Source organism: Xyrauchen texanus, chromosome 9, assembly GCF_025860055.1.
Source record: "Xyrauchen texanus isolate HMW12.3.18 chromosome 9, RBS_HiC_50CHRs, whole genome shotgun sequence".
Lineage (NCBI taxonomy): Eukaryota > Metazoa > Chordata > Actinopteri > Cypriniformes > Catostomidae > Xyrauchen > Xyrauchen texanus.
The window spans coordinates 22,162,339-22,186,619 of NC_068284.1; the positions used below are offsets into that span (position 1 = coordinate 22,162,339).

Here is a 24,281-nt window from a genome sequence, read left to right on the forward strand (position 1 = left end):
ATAATAAAAGATAAATGTTTTACTTAGGCCAGTCTTTGGTTCAATCAGTTGTCATAATTATTTTAAATAGAAACTGACCTTGAGAAGGTGTCCTCCCCACCTGAGGTGAAATTGGTCTGTGGAAACTAGGACTTTTATTTTTATGATTTTCTGAATGTATGGACAAAAAAGGTAATATATGAGTTTTGGGGGGGCTCTTATTTTGGAATTCAACATCAGAATGTCCTGAAACATTGTACTTCACACCTTGAGAAGGTGTCCTTCCCACCTGAGGTAAACAAAACATCTAATATTCGAGTTTGGGGGGCTCTTATTTTGGAATTCAACATCAGAATGTCCTGAAACATTGTAGTTCACACCTTGAGAAGGTGTCCTCCCCACCTGAGGTGAAATTGGTCTGTGGAAACTAGGACTTTTATTTTTATGATTTTCTGAATGTGTAAACAAAACATCTAATATTCGAGTTTGGGGGGCTCTTATTTTGGAATTCAACATCAGAATGTCCTGAAACATTGTAGTTCACACCTTGAGAAGGTGTCCTCCCCATCTGAGGTGAAATTGGTCTGTGGAAGCTAGGACTTTTATTTTTATGATTTTCTGAATGTATGGACAAAAAAGGTAATATATGAGTTTTGGGGGGGTTCTTATTTTGGACTTCAATATATCATGCAGTTACAGGTTGTGAGGTGTGCTAAAATCTTTCTTTCTTTCGTTCTGTCTTCCTTTCTTTCTGACAGACAGACAGACAGACAGAATAAATGAATGCATGTGAAATTGCCTTAGCAGGAATTAACTTGTTTTAGTTCTGACGGTCATACCTTAATAACCAGTGTATACGCTCACCGCGAAATATAGGTGCGGCTAGTTTGACCGCTCATTTCGAAGTGGCGGCTGGCTTGACCGCAGTGCTTCAAGCCACCTGTTTACCACTAGCATTAAACACATGTTAACATGAGCAGTGAAGCTTTCGTTATTTCTCAAGTTAAAAACCAGCTCCACTCCACATTCTGTTAAATTGCTCTGTGGGTAGCAAGAGAAAAAGTTCACTGCAAAATGTAGGCAGAATTTTGGAACGTTCGATTCGCAATTGGCTGCTTGCCAGTTGTGGCCATGATGATTTCCCTCACATGGAAACATTTGGAAAAACCTCATGTTCACCGTGCATACCAGTAGTATGTGTAACTGATGATGTTTTGCCTTATCTGTAGAGCAGGGGTGCCCACACTAATTTGTGTGATGATCTACTTTTAAATGACCAACTCAATAAGATCTTGCCTTAAAATAAGAAAATGCTTGTTGGGACTTCTGCATGTATCCCTACATGGAATTCATCTTCTAATTAATAATAAAAAAAAATATATAATAATGTTCAATGTTGATATCATTCAGTTAAAAGTAAACCCAAAACACCTACAGCACAATAGATTACAATAGCCAGGGCATTTACCTTATTCTGATGACGAGTAAATATTGACCAGGCGAAGTTTTGTTTATTCAGTTGCCATGACAACTAGGTTTGCGCATATGTGCCTTCCAAGGTCTTCTGAGAACAGAGCGCGAAATTGCGATGCTACTGTCCAGATTAGGCAAAACTGAACGGAATCAGACAATTTCGCGCTAAATCCTTGGAAGGCGCATTATTCGCAAACCTAGTTGTCATGGCAACTGAATAAACAAAACCTCACCTGGTCAATATTTATTCGTCAAGTGCAAGTCAAACAGAAACTAAAAGAAGGAAAGACATTATATTTATTTTTATTAAAATTTAACGAAAGTACATTTACATTTTGTGCGATCTTCCAGCATTGCCTTTGCGATCGACTACTGGTAGATAGCGATCGACGTATTGGGCACCCCTGCTGTAGGGGGTGAAAACTTACATTTAGATAAAGTGAGAATTGAGGACATTCAGCGTGCAGATCCTGCAAAACAACAAATCTGATCTTTTTTATCCAAATACACAGATTATAGTAAAATACTATGAAAACAAAAGAAGACAAACTGCTCACACTCAACTCATAACAGCATCCACAAACTGCAAAATAATTAAATGACTCAAATTTTGAATCATATATGTTGACAAGTTCCAGCAATATTTCCACTGCTATTGTGTGATGGAAAGCTGACAACAATCTCCTCATCAAAATATATGTGCATTACTAATGCACAAGACATTGTCTGTGTAATCTCAAGCAGGGGGACAAGAGTGAGGCAGATAAGCTACCGCTGCTAGAGTTGGGATTTGTTTTGAATGAGGGATTGTCTGAAGAATGCTTTCATCATCCCGAAAAACAAGGGAATGGGGATTTTCAGTGCCATGTATGAAGATGTGCATTGAACATGGGGGCTATTCAACCTGCTGTTATGTTGTTTCAGAGCATGCCTATGAAGAGGACTTCTCTCTCTCTAAGCATGCTGCAGAGGTACATGCAGGGCTTCAAAGTATGCCTCAGGTATAAGCTTGCCCCTGTGAGAAGGGACTAAAGGGAGAGGATGGGGCTTCTGGTTGTGCTAAAGGTTTGGTCGCTGGACAAGTGTTGATAGTGGCATGGCTTGTATAAACATGAATCACAGTGGGCCTCTGATTAAGCCTTTTGAACAAGGTGTTATTACAGCAGATTTCTGCAGTGAAGGTGGGTGTGTGAGCGTGTCCTTTGTGTATTTCAAATTCAAGATGCTTGTCGTATTAGGACAACAGCTGCAAAAAAAACTCACTTACACAAAACACCAAGCATGCAAAACTTTGGATTCTATCAAAACATTTACTTTTATATGAGGTTTGATCTTGAGATTATTAGTGACAATCTTTTTGAATGTAGCACATTGTAAAACATATTATCAGTATGTTATAAAAGCATCTTTGTTTCCTTCCATTTAACTTGTAACAATCATTTCTAATTCTTGCTTAAAGGTGCTGTAAGTGATTTCATCCCTTCTACTTCCACAAGACTGATTGTTGAATTAGCCACACCCCCTCTTTCCAAAACCCTGCACTCCAAAGGTAACAAATGATGAGCTTTATTGAGACCGACAGGAGCAGAAATGGTTGTTTAAAACAACAGCAGCAAAATAGCGCTCTCAACTGACACATTTTATGGAAAAAACGGCTTAAATATGTCAGTAAGCCTCAATAATTCGCTGCAACTACAACACTATGAGAATACGCAAAATGATGGACAAGTCGAAAGCGTAATTGTCCACGGACCATGGACACATTTTATTTGTTATTTACAGAGTCTAAAGCTGTCACAATGGGGCATTTCGGAAATGCTTTCCATAACTATACTTTAGCTGTGTCCCAAATGGTGCACTGTAGATTGTGCAATTACACTTTACACTATGCACTCAGCCATTTAGTATAGTGTAGTATCATCCCAAAGTTTTTTTTTGTTTTTTTTACTATACGGAATATTTGCAGCGATGTGTTTGTCGCTAGCTTTAGTATGTTAGCCAATCTCAGCCCAACATATATATCTCAAATAATATACTATTTTTACACAGCGTAGAGGGATGGTAAAGCATTCAACTCACATTTGTAAGATGTTGTCTTCACAGAAGTTTCACTAGTTGCCGCATTTACCATTAATTACAATTGTTCTGGCGGGCCAGCATTGTAGCCACTTTAAGCTACTTAAAACAAGTCATGAGCACGGAGTGCATGAAGTTCCAAACATTCCACACTCCGCAATTTCAGTGTTAACATACTACTCTAGTTACACACAAGTTACATACATACTGCACTAGTAACACACACAAAAAAAAAATGCCACAAAATAGTGCGGAAGTGGGTGATTTAGGATGCACCATTTGGAAAACTATGACGTTAGGAAACAACAAATGTAATTTTCTAACAAAAACAAATTACTTACATATATACAATAGTTATATACAAAGTGGTCAAAAATAGCTGATAAAAAAGTCCCAAAAGGTTGGAACTTTGGCACTGTTTTGATTTTACTTTAAAAACTTAAGTTTACAATTTAAGATTTTTCCATTTCAGTAGATTTATTTATTTATTTTACATTGTATTCAAGTTTTTTTATATTACTCCATCTGAATTATCACCCAATAAATTACTCTGGACAGTTGAGATGATAAATTACTGTATGTTTGCTCTAAAGCTCCTGGGTGAAAAGTTCAGATGTGTTAGGATACTAGAAGCTCCACCTTCCATAAATCTATGACATGTCCCTGGATCTGTGTGCCGCCAAGTTTCGTAACACATGTTTTCCTTTTCCATGCTCCTTTAAAATGAATTGCCTCTTGATTTTAGCACAACACTAGCACAAGTAGATTCTTTTGTATCTGTAATCTGATACTTAAACTGTAGAGATTAAGCATCAGGGAAGGAATTTTACACCTGGTGGACAATATAGGAACAGCTGGAATGGGATTTAGGATCTTCAATCTTGATTATATACTGTGTATAGAGCATCAACACTAATATGTCAAAACCATTAACTGTGATATTTCCACACATACATCTGGCTGGGCTTCCAAGACAAAACTTCATAGCAAAAGGCAGTATAATGTAACAAAGTCTATCTTATATCATAAATTCAGTACGGAATGTGTTTTAAACAGTCTTACTAGACAATAAACACTGACTATTTCTGGGGAAAGTGTTGAGGATTTTCATGTCCACTGGATGAATATCCTTTGTTCTTCACTCTGGTTCGTAAAGTGTTCCATCACCATGTTAGTAATATAATATATGTCTCCTTTTCCACTAAAATGCAACTCAACATTCCCAGTTAGTTCTGTTTGTTCCTACTGGAGCTTCAGAATTGCACATGAAAGTCAATCAGCCTACCTCCAAACTCAAATCTGGGCTGTATCACTACTTACCAAAGGCTATCTGATGCATGAACTCCACAACCACATTAGAGAGATAAATCCACTGCATTTCACCCTGTACCATCTAAATCCCTCAATGCATGTTTTGGATTTCCTCCAAAGAGCACTCTCTCAAGAGCTCAGAGTTTTACAGGAAAGGCATACCCTTTTCATCAAGACGGAGAAATGACCTGGAAGACATTAGATGTATCTAAACATAGTTCATAGGGAGAAAATCAGGGTCGTAAATCAAAGCTTAAATTCTTTCAGAGAATGTAATGACTAAAAAGTATCTGCACATAAATGAACATGAAAAGAAATAGTTCACAATAAAAAACAATTATATTCCATATGGTCGTCCGATGAAAATATAAAAAATGTAGGCACTCTTTATAGATCAAAAACAAGGTGCCATGGCAACATTAACTACATAAAACAAGTCTTTACAAGGGTTCTAACCTAAGTGCTGTATTTTACACAATAATGTGTCATCAAATAAAAATGTACCTTTACATGAGAATTACATGGATGTTGTGGCTATTTTTAAATTAGAATCACTCTGAAAATCCATATTGAGCAACATATAGTTGCACTATTATTTCCCCTTTCAACTTTATTATTATTGTGCAACACAGCCTTAAGAAATACATTAATTGTTGCTCTTAAAGGAATATTCTGGATTCAGTCATTTGTGGCATAATATTGGTTACCACAAAAATGAACTTTGACTTGTACCTCCTTATCTTAAAGAAAAAGGAAAATCTGGGTTAAAGTGAGGTACATACAATGGAAATGATGGGGCATCCAAAAATATTTAAATACTCTCTTTCAAAAGTATAGCCACAAGAGAAAACAATGTGCATGTTAACATGATTTTATTGTGATAAAATCACTTACTAAAATTTTCTGTGTAAAGATATATCCAATTTTACTATGACAATGTAATGACCATACAAATTACGATTTAAACAACTTTACAGCTCAAATAATACATGAGTTTAAACAGAGGAATGTAAGCGCTTTTATAAAATGATAAGCTTCACATTTCTGCCTTTAAACCCTAAAAAAAATTGGCCCCATTCACTTCCATTGTAAGAGCCTCACTTTAACTTTTTTCTTTTTTAAGAAAAGGAGTGATAAGTCGAAATACATTTTTGTGGAAATCAACATTATGCCACAAATGCTGTTGATTAAGTTTAACTTGTATTGAACCCAGAATTTTCCTTGAAGGCAAACTTAACTGCCTCAGCTCCAAATGACATTTCTTTCATTACATTGCAACTGTAATGGTTTCAAAGGTCAAAATTACAGGACACTCTTTTACTCCTCTGTGTACTTCGGGGAGAAAAGAACAGTCAAGCGTATTTCATGTCAAAATTATTGCAGAGTAGAAGACATCAAGGCTGTGATCCATTAACTTTATGACAAAAAGCCAGTTTTTAAATTCTCCAGATGGCTACACAATCAAGTTTCGTATAATTTATTACTGACATGTTGTAAATGTTTATGAAAAAGCTGCCAGTCATGGTTCCATCAAAAGACTGCAAGACTGACAGGTGCATCAAACACTCAAGTAGAACAGAGACGTCAACAGCTAAATTCACTCCACTGTGAGCTAGTAATACTATGCAGAACAGAGCTGGGTAGTAACAGATAACATGTAATCCATTTTATATAATCAGATTACAAAAATCAAGTACATGAAATTGGATTTAATTACATTTTAAAATACTCCTAATCAGACTACAGTTACTTTTTTATAGAATACATGATTACATATTAACAAGGCAATGGCAGTAAATTGTTAATAATTTATTGATCATTATCATATCAATATCATCATATTCTTACCCAGAAGCACAATAGTCTCACAGATTAACATTTTGAGTATGTGCTCCTATCACGTTACAACAGTTGGCTAAGATATGCACCTCAGCAAAGGAATTACATTACTTAGTAGTAAGAGTTAAAAGTGTGTCGGAGTTTTGAGCTGTTAGCTTTGACATAGCAATGCCATTGCTGTTGATTTCAGGTCCAAATACAAAATGTGCTGCAATATACAAATTCCACTGCATGAATCTTGACATAAAACTTGACACAATTGTTCCTTTTGTGACTCGGTGAAACTTTTAGTCTCTTTTAAAATATTATTGCTGTTCAAAAGATAATATCTTGCATCTCTTGGACTATCAGCAAGTAGTAAGGGTTAAAAGTGTTTCAGTGTTTTTAGATGAAAGCTTTGACCTAGGCAACGTCATTGCTGTTGATGTTATGGTAATACATTTTCATAAATTTTATGTTGATTTTATGGTCATTAATGTTCGTAATGCTGCTATTGTTTTATGCACTTAAAATGAACTTTATGTCTCAGTGTTTTGAATTATAAACTTTGTTAGATTTTATGTTTATTTAATTCATGTAATAATGTATAATGCACTTTTTAAAAATTTCATAAGCTCTTTTTTTTAGCTTCTTTTTGTTGGTAATAAAAATTGGAATCAGTACCTAATTACAATGTACACAATCATATGTAATCTGCCCAGCACTGTACACAAAACATTACATTTACTAGCCAGTCAGCCAAATATGCAAGGCAAGTAATACATTGAATACATTCACTTATGCAGGAACATTGTATATATGCCTGAATCAACAATATAAATCAGTAACAGGGGTTTAGAATGTGACATATTGCCTTTTAACTATATGAACAGATTGCAACCAGAAAGAGAAAACAATCACTAATTTGTTTTCACTTCACAAAGTATTGCATAACACCTTGCATGTATAAAATATATTTGTTTTAATGACTGAACGTAAATTGACAATTTCATGTCTACTACTTGGTATCTATAACAAAAACCTTGTTATCATATGCAATTACTAAATACATAACTAATCCTGAATAGCATTAAACAACTACGGAAGGCTTACTAAACACAATTAAATGTTATCCAGTGCTTTCTTTATTTAAATTAATTGCACCACCCAGATGTCAATTCCCAGCAAGTAATTTGCCCACCAGGGTCTATCTAAAGAAAGTTTTACAATTATAGTCTTTGTCTGTGCAATTTCAAAGAAACGGGTTCAAATAGCAAAGACAATTTGACTATTTGACAATTTATCAAAGACAAATCAGAAAAAGGCTTTGACCTAATTTGTACACAATACAGTAGTAACTCTTTTAAGTACATTGGTTATGACACTAATTATGTCATGTCTCCCATTACTGAAATAACATTGCATATCTACATGAAAATACAGGTGGTCTGTGCATGTACATGTTTGTTTTATCTAAGAACAAGTCTCCACAGAAGTTGTCAGAGGACTTGTCACTGGGATAATTCCAGAGGTATATAGTAACAAAGTACAAATACTTTGTTAATGCACTTATAGTTGATGTCAGAAGTTTACATAAACATTAGCCAAATACATTTGAACTCAGTTTTTCACAATTCATGACATTTAATCATATAAAACATTCCCTGTCTTGGGTCAGTTAGGATCACTATTTTAAGAATGTAAAATGTCAGAATAATAGTAGAGAGAATAATTTATTTCAGCTTTTATTTCTTTCATTACATTCCCAGTGGTTCAGAAGTTTAGATACACTTTGTTAGTATTTGGTAGCATTGCCTTTAAATTGTTTAACTTGGGTCAAATGTTTTGGGTAGCCTTCCACAAGCTTCTCACAATAAGTTGCTGGAATTTTGGCCACATTACATGGCCTCCTTGCACGCACACGCTTTTTCAGTTCTGCCCACAAATTTTCTATCAGATTGAGGTAAAGGCTTTGTTATGGCCACTCCAATACCTTGACTTTGTTGTCCTTAAGCCTTTTTGCCACAACTTTGGAAGTATGCTTGGGGTGATTGTCCATTTTGAAGACCCATTTGCGACCAAGCTTTAACTTCCTGGCTGATGTCTTGAGATTTTGCTTCAGTATATCCATACAATTTTCATTCCTCATGATGCCATCTATTTTGTGAAGTGTGCCAACAACATGATGCTGCCACCCCCATGCTTCACGGTTGGGATGGTGTTCTTCAGCTTGCAAGCATCACCCTTTTTCCTCCAAACATAACGATGGTCATAATGGCCAAAGAATTGAATTTTTGTTTCATTAGACCAGAGTATATTTATCCAAAAAATAAGGTTTTTGTCCCCATGTGCACTTGCAAACTGTAGTCTGGCTTTTTTATGGCGGTTTTGGAGCAGTGGCTTCTTCCTTCCCAAGCAGCCTTTTGGTTTATGTCGATATAGGACTTGTTTGACTGTGGATATAGATACTTGACTACCTGTTTCCTTCAGCATCTTCACAAGGTCCTTTGCTGTTGTTCTGGGATTGATTTGCACTTTTCGCACCAAACTACACTCATCTCTAGGAGACAGAATGGTGTTTATACTTCCATACTATTGTTTGTACAGATGAACGTCGCACCTTCAGGTGTTTAGAAATTGCTCCCAAGGATGAACCAGACTTGTGACAGTCCACAATTTGTTTTATGAGGTCTTGGCTGATTTCTTTTGGTTTTCCCATAATGTCAAGCAAAGAGGCACTGAGTTCGAAGGTATGCCTTAAAATAAATCCACATGTACGCCTACAAATCAGTACACCACCTATCTGAAGCTAACTGGCTAATTGTCGAAAGAATTGACATTGTTTTCTGTTATTTTCCAAGTTGCTTAAAGGCACAGTTAACTTAATGTATGTACATTTCTGACCCACTGGAATTGTGATATAGTCAATTAAAGGCGAAACAATCAGTCTGTAAACAATTGTTGGAAAAATGCACAAAGTAGATGTCCTAAACGACCTGCCAAAACTATAGTTTGCTAATATGAAATCTGAGTGGTTAAATAATTAGTTTTATTGACATCAACCTAACTGTATGTAAACTTCTGACTTCAACTGTAAGTAAAAATTTGTTATATTTGTACTTTACTTGAGAATATGAAATTTTTGAAGAGAAAATGGATTCTCCGATAAATCTCTCCAGACACTCATTACTTTTGCAACTGAATACCACAAAAAAATGCATGCAAACATGCATGCAGATCAGCTATAGTGATGTGTGATTTGTTGAAAGAATAATTTAAGTTGAATCATTTAAATTGGATTGCTTTGAACTAAACAAAAATATTCAAAAAGCGGTCTGAATGATTAGTTTTGCGAATCACGTATCTGAATCAAAATCACAAGCGAAGTGCATGCCAGATTATGTATTCCTTCGTCTACTCTGGGGAAGACAAGCCACTGCTCATATGAATTTAATTAAAACATGTTATTTGTACTAATTAATTTGAACATTTTAGGCTTAAACATTATGAAAGTTGTTAAATAATGAAGTTATGTGCGATCAGTTTCCCGACTTTCCAGGAGACCTTTTCATATAAATGTCAATCACATGCGTTTACATTTTACTTTCAAACAAGGTATGAAGTGTTTGAATAAATACCAGCGCACATGAAAATGCCAACAATATTTATTTTAATATTTTATGAAGATGTGATGGTCTCACTAGTTTTCTGGTGGTTGCTAAAGGGTTATATTTGCTTGTAGCACCTTTATGCTACAGTATGTGGTAACTAGAGTTTACTGGATTGGTACTAAGGTATGTTATGCAGTTGTCAAGGTGATCTCTGCTGTGTGCTTGGTGCATTGCTACAGTATGTGGTTGCCAGGTTGTTACTATGGTGTTGTTAAGTTGTTTTAACTGTTTCAGCACATTGCTATGCAGTTGCCAGGGTGTTCTGGGTGATTGCTTATTGGCCCAAATGAAAAGAGCCCACCCACACAAGTCTCTGTTCAGGTCACTAACTCACTACTTCATGTTCCAATTTTTACGGACTGTGGTGTTCGTTTACAATCATCCCAAAAAACACTCATTGCCATTAAAAGGATAGTTCATTTAAAAAGGAAAATATTTTCATAATTTTCTCATCCTCATTCGATCCAAGATGTGTATGATTTTTCTGCAGAAGAATATTGCTGTTATGTAGGTCAATTCAATATAAGTGAATGGCGACCTTTTAAGTTCCAAAAAGTACATAAATTCAGCATAAGCATAATTCATAAGACTCCAGTTGCTTCAACAATGGCTTCTGAATGGATCCCATTGGTTTTGGGTGAGAATAGACCAAAATATAACTCCTTTTTACATCTTTACATTAGCAGTCTCCTTAGGTGATCAGGATTTCAAGCTTGATTATGCTTCCTATAGCACTATCTAGGGCTATCATGCATCAAGTACTAGAACATGAAATCAAGCTTGAAATCATGATCGTGCCTAGAGATTGCAATGGCAAGATATCCAGTGAAAATGAATTATAATTTGGTTTTTTGACCAACTGAATTGCTTCAGAGGATATGGATTTTACCACTGTAGTTGTATGGATAACATTATGCTACCTTTAGGTGCTTTTTGTGGCTTGAAATGTCTGGCCACCATTCACTTACACTGAATTGACCTATAAAGCTGAAATATTCTTCTAAAAATCGTTGTATGTGTTCTGCAGATGAAAGAAAATTATGCACATCTGGGATGGCATATGGGTGAGTAAAAGACATGTGTTTAATGAACTGTTCCGTAATTAATACAATTTACTTGTACTTTTGATACTTAAGTAAATTTAATATCAGTTACTTAACACTTTTACTTAAAGGTGGGGTATGTGATTTGCAAAACGGCCGGCAGATTTTGAAAATACACAACTCTAAGGTCCTACCTTCTCTCCTCCGACGCTGGCCCTGACTCCACCCATTCGAAAAACATGGACGCGCAATCATGCACGAGCGAAAACTCAGATGCGCAGTGTTCTAGCAGTGTTCTAGACTCACTAGTCAAACAGTGCATTCACCTGTCAGACAATTTTTCAGAGCAAGGGGTGGTGGGGGGAGGGGTGCATGGTACGACCGTTTGATTGACACATTTTCTGTCCAGTGATTCTAGATGGTCTTGAAAATGATTGGCTGGAGTTTTTCGAGTCCTGCCCGTTCCACAGATGATTAAATTGCTTAATTTTCATTTCAGTGCTTCTAATTTACAGCCAGTAAGTGGGTTAGGAATAGGATTTCAAGTTATTTTGAAAAAATGGTCAAAAAAGAAAATCACATACCCCACCTTTAAGTCGTTTTCCTATGAGCAACTTTAACTTTAACTTGAGTCAATTTCCATGAAGGTATCTTTACTTTTACTCAAGTATAACAAATACTTTATACACTTTATACAACACTGTAATTCCATTCTATCTGATCAGGAAAAAACAAGAAGCCAGACTGTAAGGTTTGTTTCAGACATATTGCATTTTAACATGTATTGGAAACAATATTATCGTACCTCTCTGATCACTAACATGGCTAAAGTAATTTGGACAGGGGATGGTGACCACCTCTCCAATCTTGGCTGATGGCCAGCATGCTAGATCCCATTCACCTGTGCAACCTAATAAGAAAAGAAAAACTGGTTAGAAGATTGACAGATATTGCCACCTAATCATGTCTTTGGTGATGAGATAAAGCATTTTATACATTGTCATGTTTATTGGCCTAAAGACTATTACTGTCTAATTGTTTTGCTTCTGTTAAGGTCTCATGCGAAGACCTTAAAGGGAACTTCCATAAATTCCCCTCAGAGTTTTGAATAATCCGTTGTTTATTTATTTCTCCCCTAATGCTCAATTCCCACTACTTAGTAGGTCCATGTGGTGGTGCGGTTACTCACCTCAATCCGGGTAGCAAAGGACAAGTCTCAGTTGCAGAACCCCTAATTGTGACCACGAGGAGGTTACCCCATGTGACTATACCTTCCCTATCAAAACATGGCTGGAGTCACTCGGCATGCCCTGGATTTGAACTCGCGACTCCAGGTGTGGTAGTCAACGTCAATACTTGCAGAGCTACCCCAGTTTTGAAATTTTAAGTTGGTAAACTTAAGGTGGTCTCACACCGAACGAGAAGTGCCGCGTTGCGGGTAGGACACGGCATATGTATCAAACACAGGGCTCGTCGATTTGGTTCAGATGTCAGACAGTACATACAAAAGTTACCATGTTTTTCCCTTAAAAATTAACAAAGTAATGCTGATGAGTTTGCAGGTTAGTGTATGAAACTGGTGTAACTGCACAAACTGTACATTTAGAAATGGCAACGTTAATTAGGCAATTTCTATATTTGTGGCATTGAATGGGCTTCATTCAAGCTGTCAAACCACAAAAAGACATACCTGTAGCTGGTAATGATTTAGGTCGAATTTAATGTAAATCTATGCAAGTTGCGCTCCGTGGTGCGGCAGAAATTTTAGCAGCCTCCAGAGTCGTAGTTGGGCGCCACCGACAGGCTACAAGCGGTGGAGTGCATACATTCATAGAAAACAATTGCTTCCAATTTTAGAACACGCCCTGTTGTCTGCAAGACGTGTCCGATGCATTGATTTTGTTACGTTTACACCACTCATCCACACTAGAACTGATTTTTGTGCCACCAAAAACCTTTACTAAATACTTTGGAAAACAATGATGTTAGGAAAATTGACAACAGATTAGACGGTACAAAAAAACTCCCTAATGTCATTGTTTGTATAACAAGTATGTGCAGTATTGGGAGGGTTACTTTGAAATGTATTTCACTACAGATTACAGATTACATGCTGTAAAATTGTATTTGTAATGTATTCCGTTAGATTATTGGTAGATTTTTACACTTGTTTTGTCTATAAAAACTCTGGCAGTGCAGTAAGACAATATAAACATGTTAAAAATACATTCTCTGAAAAACCTAAATATCTTATGCAGTGTTGTTTCTAAAACCAGATAAATCAAACTGATCTTATTTTAAAGATTTTTTTATATTTAACACAGGAAAACAATACAAAATTATTTTCAAGAATATGATTTTTGCCCTAATATCAAAGGTTTTACTAGAAAAAAGACATTTTAATCTAACGTGAATTTTCTTGATAAAAAAAAATATGATCGTGTCTGGTAATATGTGCATGTAAAATGGCTAGAAATAGTATTTCAGATTAGCATAAAGCTGACAATTTACACAAGGTTTATTTCTATTTCTTCTGCTCCAACTTATTTCTCTGTCTGCTCGTATGAATGTAACACATCATAAGAAAGTGTTTCACTGCTGTTCAAATGCACTTTGTATCACATAATTTATATGTATAAATGTTTTTCATCTGAAAGGACTAAATATTAAATGAAACTAATGACAATAAAATGCAAAGTAATCTATTCAGTAATCAAAATACTTTTGAATGTAACTGTATACTAAATACCAACTGTAGTGGAATACAGTTACTTAAGTTTTGTATTTTAAATACATAATTACATGTATTCTGTACTATACCTCAACCCTGAGTATGTGGTACTAGCATGATCATTATAAAGAAAATCCTATCAAACAAAGAACCACAAGGGATACTTCTTTATCACAGTTCATCTCTGTCTGAGAAATCAATTTGCATATTGATCTAACATATACTCAAGGGAGGTATCCAGTGGGAATTTAAATCACAGGACACACAGATGACAATGCAGAAACTTCACTCACTATACCATAGGTAATTAGACTTCAGCATCACACAGCCAGGCTTTGTACTTGCTTTGTTCATTAAGAACAAAATCAATATAAGATTAGTTTCAAAAGAGCGAGGGAATAGACTGTGCTTCGGTTTGATGAGGTGCATGCCCAGTGGTCAGGCATTGCAGATCTTAGTATTGTAAGCAAACTCAGTTAATAATCATTTACTCATTCCAGCTGATTTCACACATACACACACACACACACAGGCATGCATGCATGCATGCATGCAAATACTTGTCTTTGATTCGAGTAATTAAGGTGCACACATTGTATACATTTTTCAAATTTGCAATTAAATATGTATTATCATGGCTCTGTCCACTCAGCTCTAGTTTTTGTCTGCTTTGTCAGAAGTGAACAGTCAGGAGGAAACTTGAGATCTGTGGTGATCTCCCTTTAATGGATTTTCTTTCTTTTTTTTATTGAAGCAGAACCAGACTTTAAAATTGAAAAGTGAAACAATAGGCCTACTAATAAAAGCAACTGAATTTAATCTATATTTCAACCAGATTACTTAATATTTTAATTAGTTGGAGGAGGCTGTACAAAAAGGATAATGTCAACAGTATAATATATGTGCATTCAGACCATCTCCAGTTATCATCTTTTGCATAAGCAGATCTAATCATGGTAGAAGATAATGTGAAGAAAAAAAAAAATGTGCTGAAGTTCACGAGACCATAGCACTGAAACAACCCCTGTAAAAATCATACAGATAATGACTGTAAAAAAAAATAACATGTTCTCCCAAGCACTGCCCAGAGTGACATTTCCTGTGGACTAATGGCATACAACTCTCCCTAATTAACAAGCATGCCTTTGCATCCTATTCCCTGAGGAATAGAACATGATAACTCACACCAACAAACACAAATCAACAATTCAACAAATTTGTCCAATCCACAGTATCCACAAGAATAATAAGAGGCATTTGAGCTGACTACTGCAGTCTGAGTAAAGAAAAAAAGAAAAAAAAACTAACGCTGATCATCAAATATTGCATATATTATTAAACAGCATAGTTCTTTGGGGCCTGGGTAGCTCAGCAAGTATTGATGCTGACAACCACCTCTGGAGTCACAAGTTAAAATCCATGGTGTGCTGAGTGACTCTAGCCAGGTCTCCTAAGAAACCAAATTGGCCCGGTTGCTAGGGAGGGTAGAGTCACATAGGGTAACCTCCTCGTGGTCATGATTAGGGGTTCTCACTCTCAATGGGGCGTGTGGTAAGTTGTGCGTGGAACTCGGAGAGTAGTATGTGCCTCCACATGCTGTGAGTCTCTGATGTGTCATGCACAACGAGCCATGTGATAAGATGCTCGGATTGACTGTATCAGAAGCGGAGGCAACTGAGACTTGTCCTCCACCCGAACTAAGGTGAGTACGCACCACCATGAGGACCTAGTAAGTAGTGGGAATTGGGCATTCTAAATTGGAGAAAAAGCATTATCCGTATATCCAAGCATTACAGAATCACTCGGGCTTATCAGTATAAAGAAATCACAGTAAAAGTAGTGCCTTTACATGCATACAATTTTCATACAGTTACTTATATGCAACATATATACCTGATGTGATGTTTTCCAGCTTAGACAAACACTCCATTTTCTCTGCCTCCAGCTCCCACCTGACCTCACACATCTGGACAGACAGCATCTGTTAAAATCAATAAGGCAATTATAAGATTCTGACATGAGCTAAATTTTGAAAGTTAGAAAGAACACTACATAAAATTCTTGAATAGCAATTGCCCTTTGATCACATTAAAGGCTTGACATAATAAATACTGTTTGAAAAGAACAAAGTGAACTGGCTACACGTGACACTGCCTCTCCCTTTCCTGAGTGTCATGGAGATTTTGTGAAGGTTCAGACTATTTATGTTGTTCCTTCATTTCAACACAAGAGTAGCACAAGTACTTGCTCTGTGCTTCAGTTTAGATCTTTATCATGTTTTCTTTCACCTCTTTTGATCCCTAAAGAACTAAATGTTGGGCATCTCTGCAGCTGTATCCAATGTTCCTTAAAGTGTAAACTTCACAGTATGAGAATATGCTCTCTAAGATTCCTCTATATAGACCACCAAAAGTCAGAGGTTTATAGCAGGTACTCTGACAGATGAGGCCGGTGAGAGGTGACATCAATCAAAATGTTACTACAGAGCTGCTTACTCTCAAACCAGCTCATATGGTTACCTAAAGTATGTTTATCTGGGTCAAAGCTTACACTGGTACCTGAGGGTTCAGTAAGCTTATGTGTAACTGGACCAATCCTGAACAATCTTGTAAGTGCTATTCAATCTGTGTATTTTAGCTTGATCAATGCTGTTGTACATAAAAGAATAGCAGAAAAGCATAGGTTTTACAATATTTCATATATGTGTCCATAGCAAATGTTGTCACTCAAATATCAAATTTGGAAGCCAGCTTGTTGAGCTAAGCTGTAGTGTACTGAGACTTGATTCATTGCTTTGAGCAGTGAGGAAAGTGCTATGATCAAGGACAGTGATGCCACACGGATGAACAGAAAAATTACAGAGGATTGTTACGATACTGTTACAATAACATTATACCATTAATATAATATTGGAAAAGATTTGTTAGCATAATAAGTGGAGTATTTGGGGAGACCACAGCTAGTAATGGTTTTGAGTCAAATATCCAGTTACACAAATTTGTGTTTCTCTAGCCAGTTTTAGATGTTGCTTTCAAACTAGCTGAAATCTGAGTGTTTTTAAATATATTTTAAACATTTATATTCTACATTTAGTAATATTTTTAAATAAATAGTTTTATATATTTCAATTGTTTTTAATTTGATAAAGTCATCCATAGTGCTTCATGGATTGTAGTTCAAAATTACCGTCTAGTACCTTTGTCTTTTTTACATATTTTGAAATACTTTTTTGCTTCAAAGTTTTATTATTCACCTCTGTGCTGGTTGGTTCAATTATAGCTTCGAGCACTTTTATGAAGACTTTTATGAAAAGCCTGAGAAATTAATTATAAAAACACTTCAAAATCCAGGGCGGCTGAAAGAGGGGACGGGCACTGTTGCCTTAAGACTTAAGGTATGTGCCTATACAGAAATGTACTTTCAAAAAATAAACCTACAGCGAGAAATAAAAAAGTGTAAAATAAAATTGTAAAAAGTTTGACAACTAGCCCAAGTCTCACCTATATAATGCACAACTGTTACCACCATTTTCTTCTTAATTTCCAGTTTAAGAAAATGTTGTATTCGTAAAAAAATCTTAAAAATCATAATAAATAACACGTTAAGGTTAGGATAACCTCACAGTTGTCTTAAATTCCAAAAGTTAAGATGTTTAAATGGGTCATGTCATGAGAAATCACATTTTATTTGATATTTTGAAATTGTAATAGAAAAACATTCTGTAAGTTTCAAAACTCAAAACTTCCTCTCTGGTCCAAAAAGAACATTTATTGTTTCTATTCTGCAAAAACGACTCTTTTTGAATTTGGCTACTTTGTGATGTCACAGTGCAGTGTCATTTCAATATCCTAGCCTCCACAACATATGTAATCGTTGCAGTGAACTGATTATTACTGTACTTTGCATTTAACCAACAAAAAATAAGTAAGATCCCCAGATGTTGCTGTGTTCCTGGTTATGGAAAAACTGCATCTCTGCATAGCCTTCTGAAGATCCCAACATTAGAAATGAGTGGCTTCCTGAACTCGTCATTGTGAGATTACGTTTTGTTCGGCACAATGGTCTAAGGTTTCATTTGAGAACTATTATGATTCAGACTTCACAAAGAAACTTATATTGAAAGATGGAGCAGTGCCATCTATACTAGACACGACAGTAATGCCACTTAGTGACACATTTAATACTAGTGTTTCTGTCTGTGTTTGTTTGATATGTAAGGAATTTTATAGTCAGCCATTTTTATTGCAATATAAACCATTATCAGGACTCCAAAGGGGAGCAGATAGTGCTTATTACACAGCTACTTACCATGAAATACATAATTGCTCACAAAATACTGATGAAACATTGAATTATTTTATCATGAAAGGAAGTTGTAATACAAGCTAGCAGTTGTCATCTCATCTGTCTTGTATTAGCCAGAAAGTCACATATTATGGCTGAAATTAAAGCAACGGGTCACTCATTATCCCGTATTTAAGTATCAAGGGCGATCAAAAGTGATCAAGTCAAGTCAAGTCAAGTCAATTTTATTTGTATAGCGCCTTTCACAACACACATCGTTTCAAAGCAGCTTTACAGAATATCAGCATTAACAGACGATAAAACTGTAATGTCTATAAAGTCGATTAATCATCATTGTGTAATTTCGATAAAATATGATTTTTAATAGTGTTTAAAAATAATTAAATGATAATTGTATTAATAACCCCAGTGAGCAAGCTGTAGGCGACTGTGGCAAGGAACACAAAACTCCATAGGCGAACACTTCCACCGATCAACCGGTGAACATCCCGTATTTCTCATTACAAATTATGCATATTTAAGTGGCCACATTACAGAGGAAATCACTAGGTTCAACCGTCCCTTACAGCTGGATACAGCCCTTCACATTCGTATCTTGTGTTAGTCTGGACAGTTTTCATTGTTCTCAGATTTAAATAGCATTATTGTTTCAACATATCTGCCTAATAATATAAGTATTCGGGAGTAACAGTATGATGACTTTGTTCAGTTTTCATTAGTTTTTTCAGTCAGAACTTTAGTAGTTTGATTGTGTGTTTCAAATACAATTGGGACATATAATGTAACTATTAATGATTACCTGCATTGCACTTCATAGTTGCACTTCAAAGTTGTTAGTCAATCATAACACAGTGGGCATAGATATTGCAGTCTTAAAGGGGACAGCACATAAAACCGAGTTTTCAAACAGAAGGCAAGAGTCAGGGTGGGAAAAGGTCATTTAATACTATGTTATGATTGTTTTTTGTGTAAAAACCTTTAATACCATTATAAGTGAACCTCATGGAAAATAAATGCACTACATAACCCTTTTAAGTGCAACCATTTCTTTTTCACACCATCCACATCCCTAATGGAGTTGGCCACAGAGGAAACAGCCTCCGCCACCCTTTCCCATGCCCGTCTCATAGTTTTTGAGGCAATGTAATTATCAAGATTCCCAAGGAGAACTTATTTCCTTGCAGTAATTTCCTCAAGGAGAACCTCTTGTCTCCTGAAGGCATTTAGTTTACTCCATGTCAAATTAAAGGTTGTAAAATGGTTACCAGCAAGTAAATAAACTTCATGAGCATTCTAGTATAATCAGACAATGTCAAAGCCTGTCGTTTTATTCTTAAGAAAAAAATATCAAGATATTATTTAGAAAATATTTTGAGAACTATTCACGAATTCCACATTCTTATGATTTATCCTAAGAACTTTCTTTTTTTTAATTATTATTATTATGAACGTTTTCGTGAATCCGGCCCCAGATGAGTACATTTTAGGTTCAGATCTCTTTGTCCTAGGATTTAGTCAGTAAGCCACCCTACATATTGATGGAAATCTATTATCTACTAGCATATACCCTGACAATAAAAATGCTGGAGGGTTGACTACATGGAAGTTAAGAGTAGACTACAGTATATGGAAGTTAGAGCATTACTGAAAACCTATAGGCCTTAAATGGCAATGCAAATGTGATAGAAAAGTTCATTGTAGGTAAAGCTCCTATATCCGCATATTTATTCCATATCTACAGGGAGAACAAAGGAATGGGCATTTTACAACTTCCTTGTTGTGGCAACCCTAATGCTTACAGATACTTTATTGCCCAGAACACTCGTGCCAATACATGACAGCTGCTCCTCAAAGAGCTCACAAAAGATCTCTTCACTCCACAGGTCTAGTATCGGCATCAACAAAATCTTCATAGCCACATTGAGTGACTAGAGAGGCCACAGGCCCTCAAGAAGAGACTCGAAAAGAGAGTGATCTTGCCAAAATCCATTGGCAGCAGTGACATTTCTCATACAAACACATGCTAAGAATAGTTATAATTAATTATACTGAATGTAATTTTTTTTCCTGTATGTGTAGGGGAGACCAGGGATGGTTGGCACAGGTTTGACTCTTTGTTGAATATCTCTGCTGGAACAAACATTAAGATAACCCAACTGGAGGCAAATGAAAGCTTAAAGGAATAGTTCCCCCAAAAATGAAATTTCTCTCATAATTTACTCACACTTAAGCCATCCCAGATGTGCAGGACTTTCCATACAATCCAAGTGAATGGCAACCAAAATTTTGAAACAACCAAATCTAATAAATGCAGCATAAAAGTAATCAATAAGACTCTAGCCATTTATTCCATGTGTTCTGAAGCACTCTAATCAATATTGGGTGAAAACAGACCAAAATGTGTCAAAATTTTTACTATAAATACTGCCATTGCAGTCTCTAGGCACTGTCATGATTTCAAGCTCAATTATACTTCCTATTCGTGATGCATGCGCAGAGCTCTAGATAGCACTAGAAAGTGTAATTGAGCTTGAAATCATGATCGCTGAGGAGACTGCAGATTTATAGTGGAAAAAGACTTAAATTTTAATCTGTTTCTCACCCACGCCTCATCATATTGCTTCAGAAGACATTGATTAAACCACTGGAGTCTTTTGGATTACATTTATGCTGCCTTTATGTCCTTTTTGGATCTTCAAACTTCAAGTCACCATTCACTTACATTGTATGGACCTACAGAGCTGAGATATTCTTATAAAAACCTTAGTTTGTGTTCTGTAGAAAAAAATAAAGTTATACACTTCTAGGGTGGCATGAGGGTGAGTAAATGATGAGAGAATTTTCATTCAATAAATATTGTTAATTCGTGACTTAAGTGTTTAAAGGCTAACGTTTTAAGAAAGAATCAACAAGCAGAAAATATTAAAATATTTATTTTAAACCAGACTAAAATCACTGAAACCACATTTGTCTGATATTATTACTATATGATTAACATAAATATTGTATTATATTTGACTAATTCTAACCATTTTTACAATCTTCTTTAATGCTTTTTTCACATAAAAAACTAGCAGGTTTATTTATAGAGGTGGATGGGCTACAACAACAAAAGACCACGTCGGGCACATTATTAGGACAATAGTGTTCCTAATAAAATGCTCAGTAAGTGTATGTGTGTGTGATATGTGTGTATGGTTGTGTGTATGGTTGTGTGTGTCTGTATTTATTACAGTTAAATGTTCAGATATGCTTGGAAAGATTAGTTATATTTATATAACTCTCCATGTGCCAACCAACCACAAAGCCAATATGCCAAACATCAGGACTCTTTTCTTAAATAATGATAGCCATGAGGCATACTTTATCACAGAGTGTATCTTTATTACAGTAATTAACATTTATTTAATCGTCATCATTGATCAGTCAGTGTTGGTCTGTGACAGCACTTCATTATAACCCTGCTAGCCCTATCTCCCCTACAGTCTACAAATAAACATGATAGAAGCATTAAATATTTGTAAATTATCTATTTCTTAAATTATTTCTTTAAGTTGAATATAAAGTTGAAAACAAGTTATCTCCACGTTTCTATAAAATAAACAAATAAATCCAATAGGTGACATTTATGAATAATAATAGTAATATTTTATTAAATGATTATTATTATTAAATTATGAGTCCAAATGGGGGGATTGTCAACCATGTTACCCTCTAGGGCCAATTCTTGGGTAACATAGTAGACATGACCCAGCTGTGTCCACTGATGGTAATGAATTATTGTCTATAGATCCTTTTTTTCTTCATAATTTAAGCCTGTATGTGTCAGAGGACACTGAGTGTGTGAGTGTGTGTTCTTGCTTGCGTGTGAAGCATGATGATTAGGGATTAAGAGACATTTAGTTGATTTACTTAACTATGTATTGTTCCTTTGCAAGTTAAAACAGAGATATTCTTATGTAAATGGTGTCATGGTATTTTGTGAAAAAAGAAGGCTATCGCTTTTTCAACTATTTATCTTTCACTGTCAACTATGTTACACTTAACGATAACTATGTTACACTGCTTCTCCTGATATCCTTCAAGGTATGTTTTACATCCGAAAAGGTTTGAGTTATGCAAAAAAATTGATTTAAGGAAGATTTATGATTAATTTTGTTTTACAGTCACCAGTGGCCATGCTAAAAATATCACATGAATACCTGCAAAAACATACAATTCTTAAAATGATTTTAAAAGAATTACTGCACATATGGCAGAACAGACCAAATAACTCTTAATTATGTGTGTTACTTGAAGTGTAGCATTTCATCAGTGTCTGTAAAGGCATGCAGATTGTCCATAACATAGTTGACAAACTCAACAGGGAAACATCCTTTGCCTTATCATATCAAAAAGGTGTTTAATGCTTAGGACTAAGCTTTGCAACTAGTAGATGTTACATTAAATAAATATATTAACTTAAAACAATCGTTGTTTTATTAATAAAGCACTTTGTTTTTGTACTTTTATGTTGACATGAAATACACCCCAATTACAGAATGAGAAACATACATTAGCAATTTTGTAATTAATCTCTGACAGATAATTTAAAAAAAGTTTCAAAGGACTGTGTTTTTACTGCATAAAATAGTTTTTATTGAACGTCAATAAAAAAAATGATTGACGGGCTTATAAAAGTGTATGCTGCATTTTCTTGTGACTTCCCCGATCATCTGCTTAACTATTATGGAGACACACTACGTTGCTCACTAAAGTGCAAACGACGTCAGATTAGAAATGTTAAAGTCAGTTCACTAAGACCAATTTAATTTCTTATTTTTGTCAGCATAATTTATTCAATTGCCACAGATTTGGATATTATCAATGAAAAATGGAAAAGCATTCGACGTTTTTACGTCCTGCTTGCTTGAGGACTAGATGACACTTTAGTGCTTTTCATTCACGTCAGTGAGTAGTCTACGTGGGGAAACGTGATAATAAAAACAAGAAATGTTTGTACTTACAGGTCCGAGCGAACAGGTTAGACATAGAACTATCATTCGTTTAGGCATATCCATCATGAACGTCTTATCAGCAAATTCAGCAGTTGTTTCTGTTTCTCCTTTTTCTTGGTCTCAAAGCGCTTCCCAAAAGTACAGATTTACAGGGACAAGTTGACGACCGAAAAGTAACTGACTGAGAATCCGAAGCGTCAGCCAACTAACTGGGCGCGTGGGCGCTCCGATGCGTGTGGCCTCACAAGCTGCACAACGCCGCGCGAGCTGTCCATATTTCTCCGCAATTCAAAATACACTTCATTCATGAACGCCTCTTGATTGCTACTACGATTTGGACATTCACATTTGAGCGTTTGCATGAATCACGTATGCACATGACACAAACGAGGTGGAGTGTCCTTGCCAGGCTGTCGCCCAACGTCTTCTACTCTCACTTGCAAAGTAGGTGTGTGGAGTCTATTGTGGAGGCACAACCCTGAGAGAGAAAAAAGACATGGTTTAATGACTCATTCTCTGTCTTAACCTGTCAGCATAACACAGCCTTTGCTCTTGTTCCCTTCAACTATCATCTATGGCACAGCGTTTGCTCTCTGTTCTATTGTAGCCCACTAACACAGCTCTTTCTCTTTATTCATTTAAAATATCATAGAACAGCATCTTCTCTCTGTAGCACAGATTCTTCTGCTTTCTACTCTCTTGAATTATATTCATTTCTAATTTTCTTTCCACTCTATCTGTAGCACAGCTTCTACTGACTGTTGACAGAAGATTTGCTCGAAGATGGCCAGAACCCATGTGTATGTCATTAAATGGCCATGTAATATGATATATGCAAGATAATAATGTAAGATGCAAGATAATAATGTAAACTGAC

At 35.7% G+C, this 24,281-nt stretch overlaps 1 protein-coding gene across 1 annotated transcript; it reads right to left on the reverse strand.

The window, feature by feature from the left end:
• Positions 1-11,991: 11,991 nt before the first annotated feature.
• Positions 11,992-23,839, reverse strand: LOC127649800 (vasoactive intestinal polypeptide receptor-like). Its single transcript, XM_052135045.1, has 3 exons — positions 23,414-23,839; positions 15,996-16,083; positions 11,992-12,281 (listed from the first exon to the last, which is right to left on the reverse strand). The coding sequence occupies exons 1-3, from the start codon at positions 23,468-23,470 to the stop codon at positions 12,130-12,132; spliced, it is 297 nt and encodes a 98-aa protein (XP_051991005.1). The 5' UTR covers positions 23,471-23,839; the 3' UTR covers positions 11,992-12,129.
• Between the last annotated feature and the right edge of the window lie 442 nt (positions 23,840-24,281).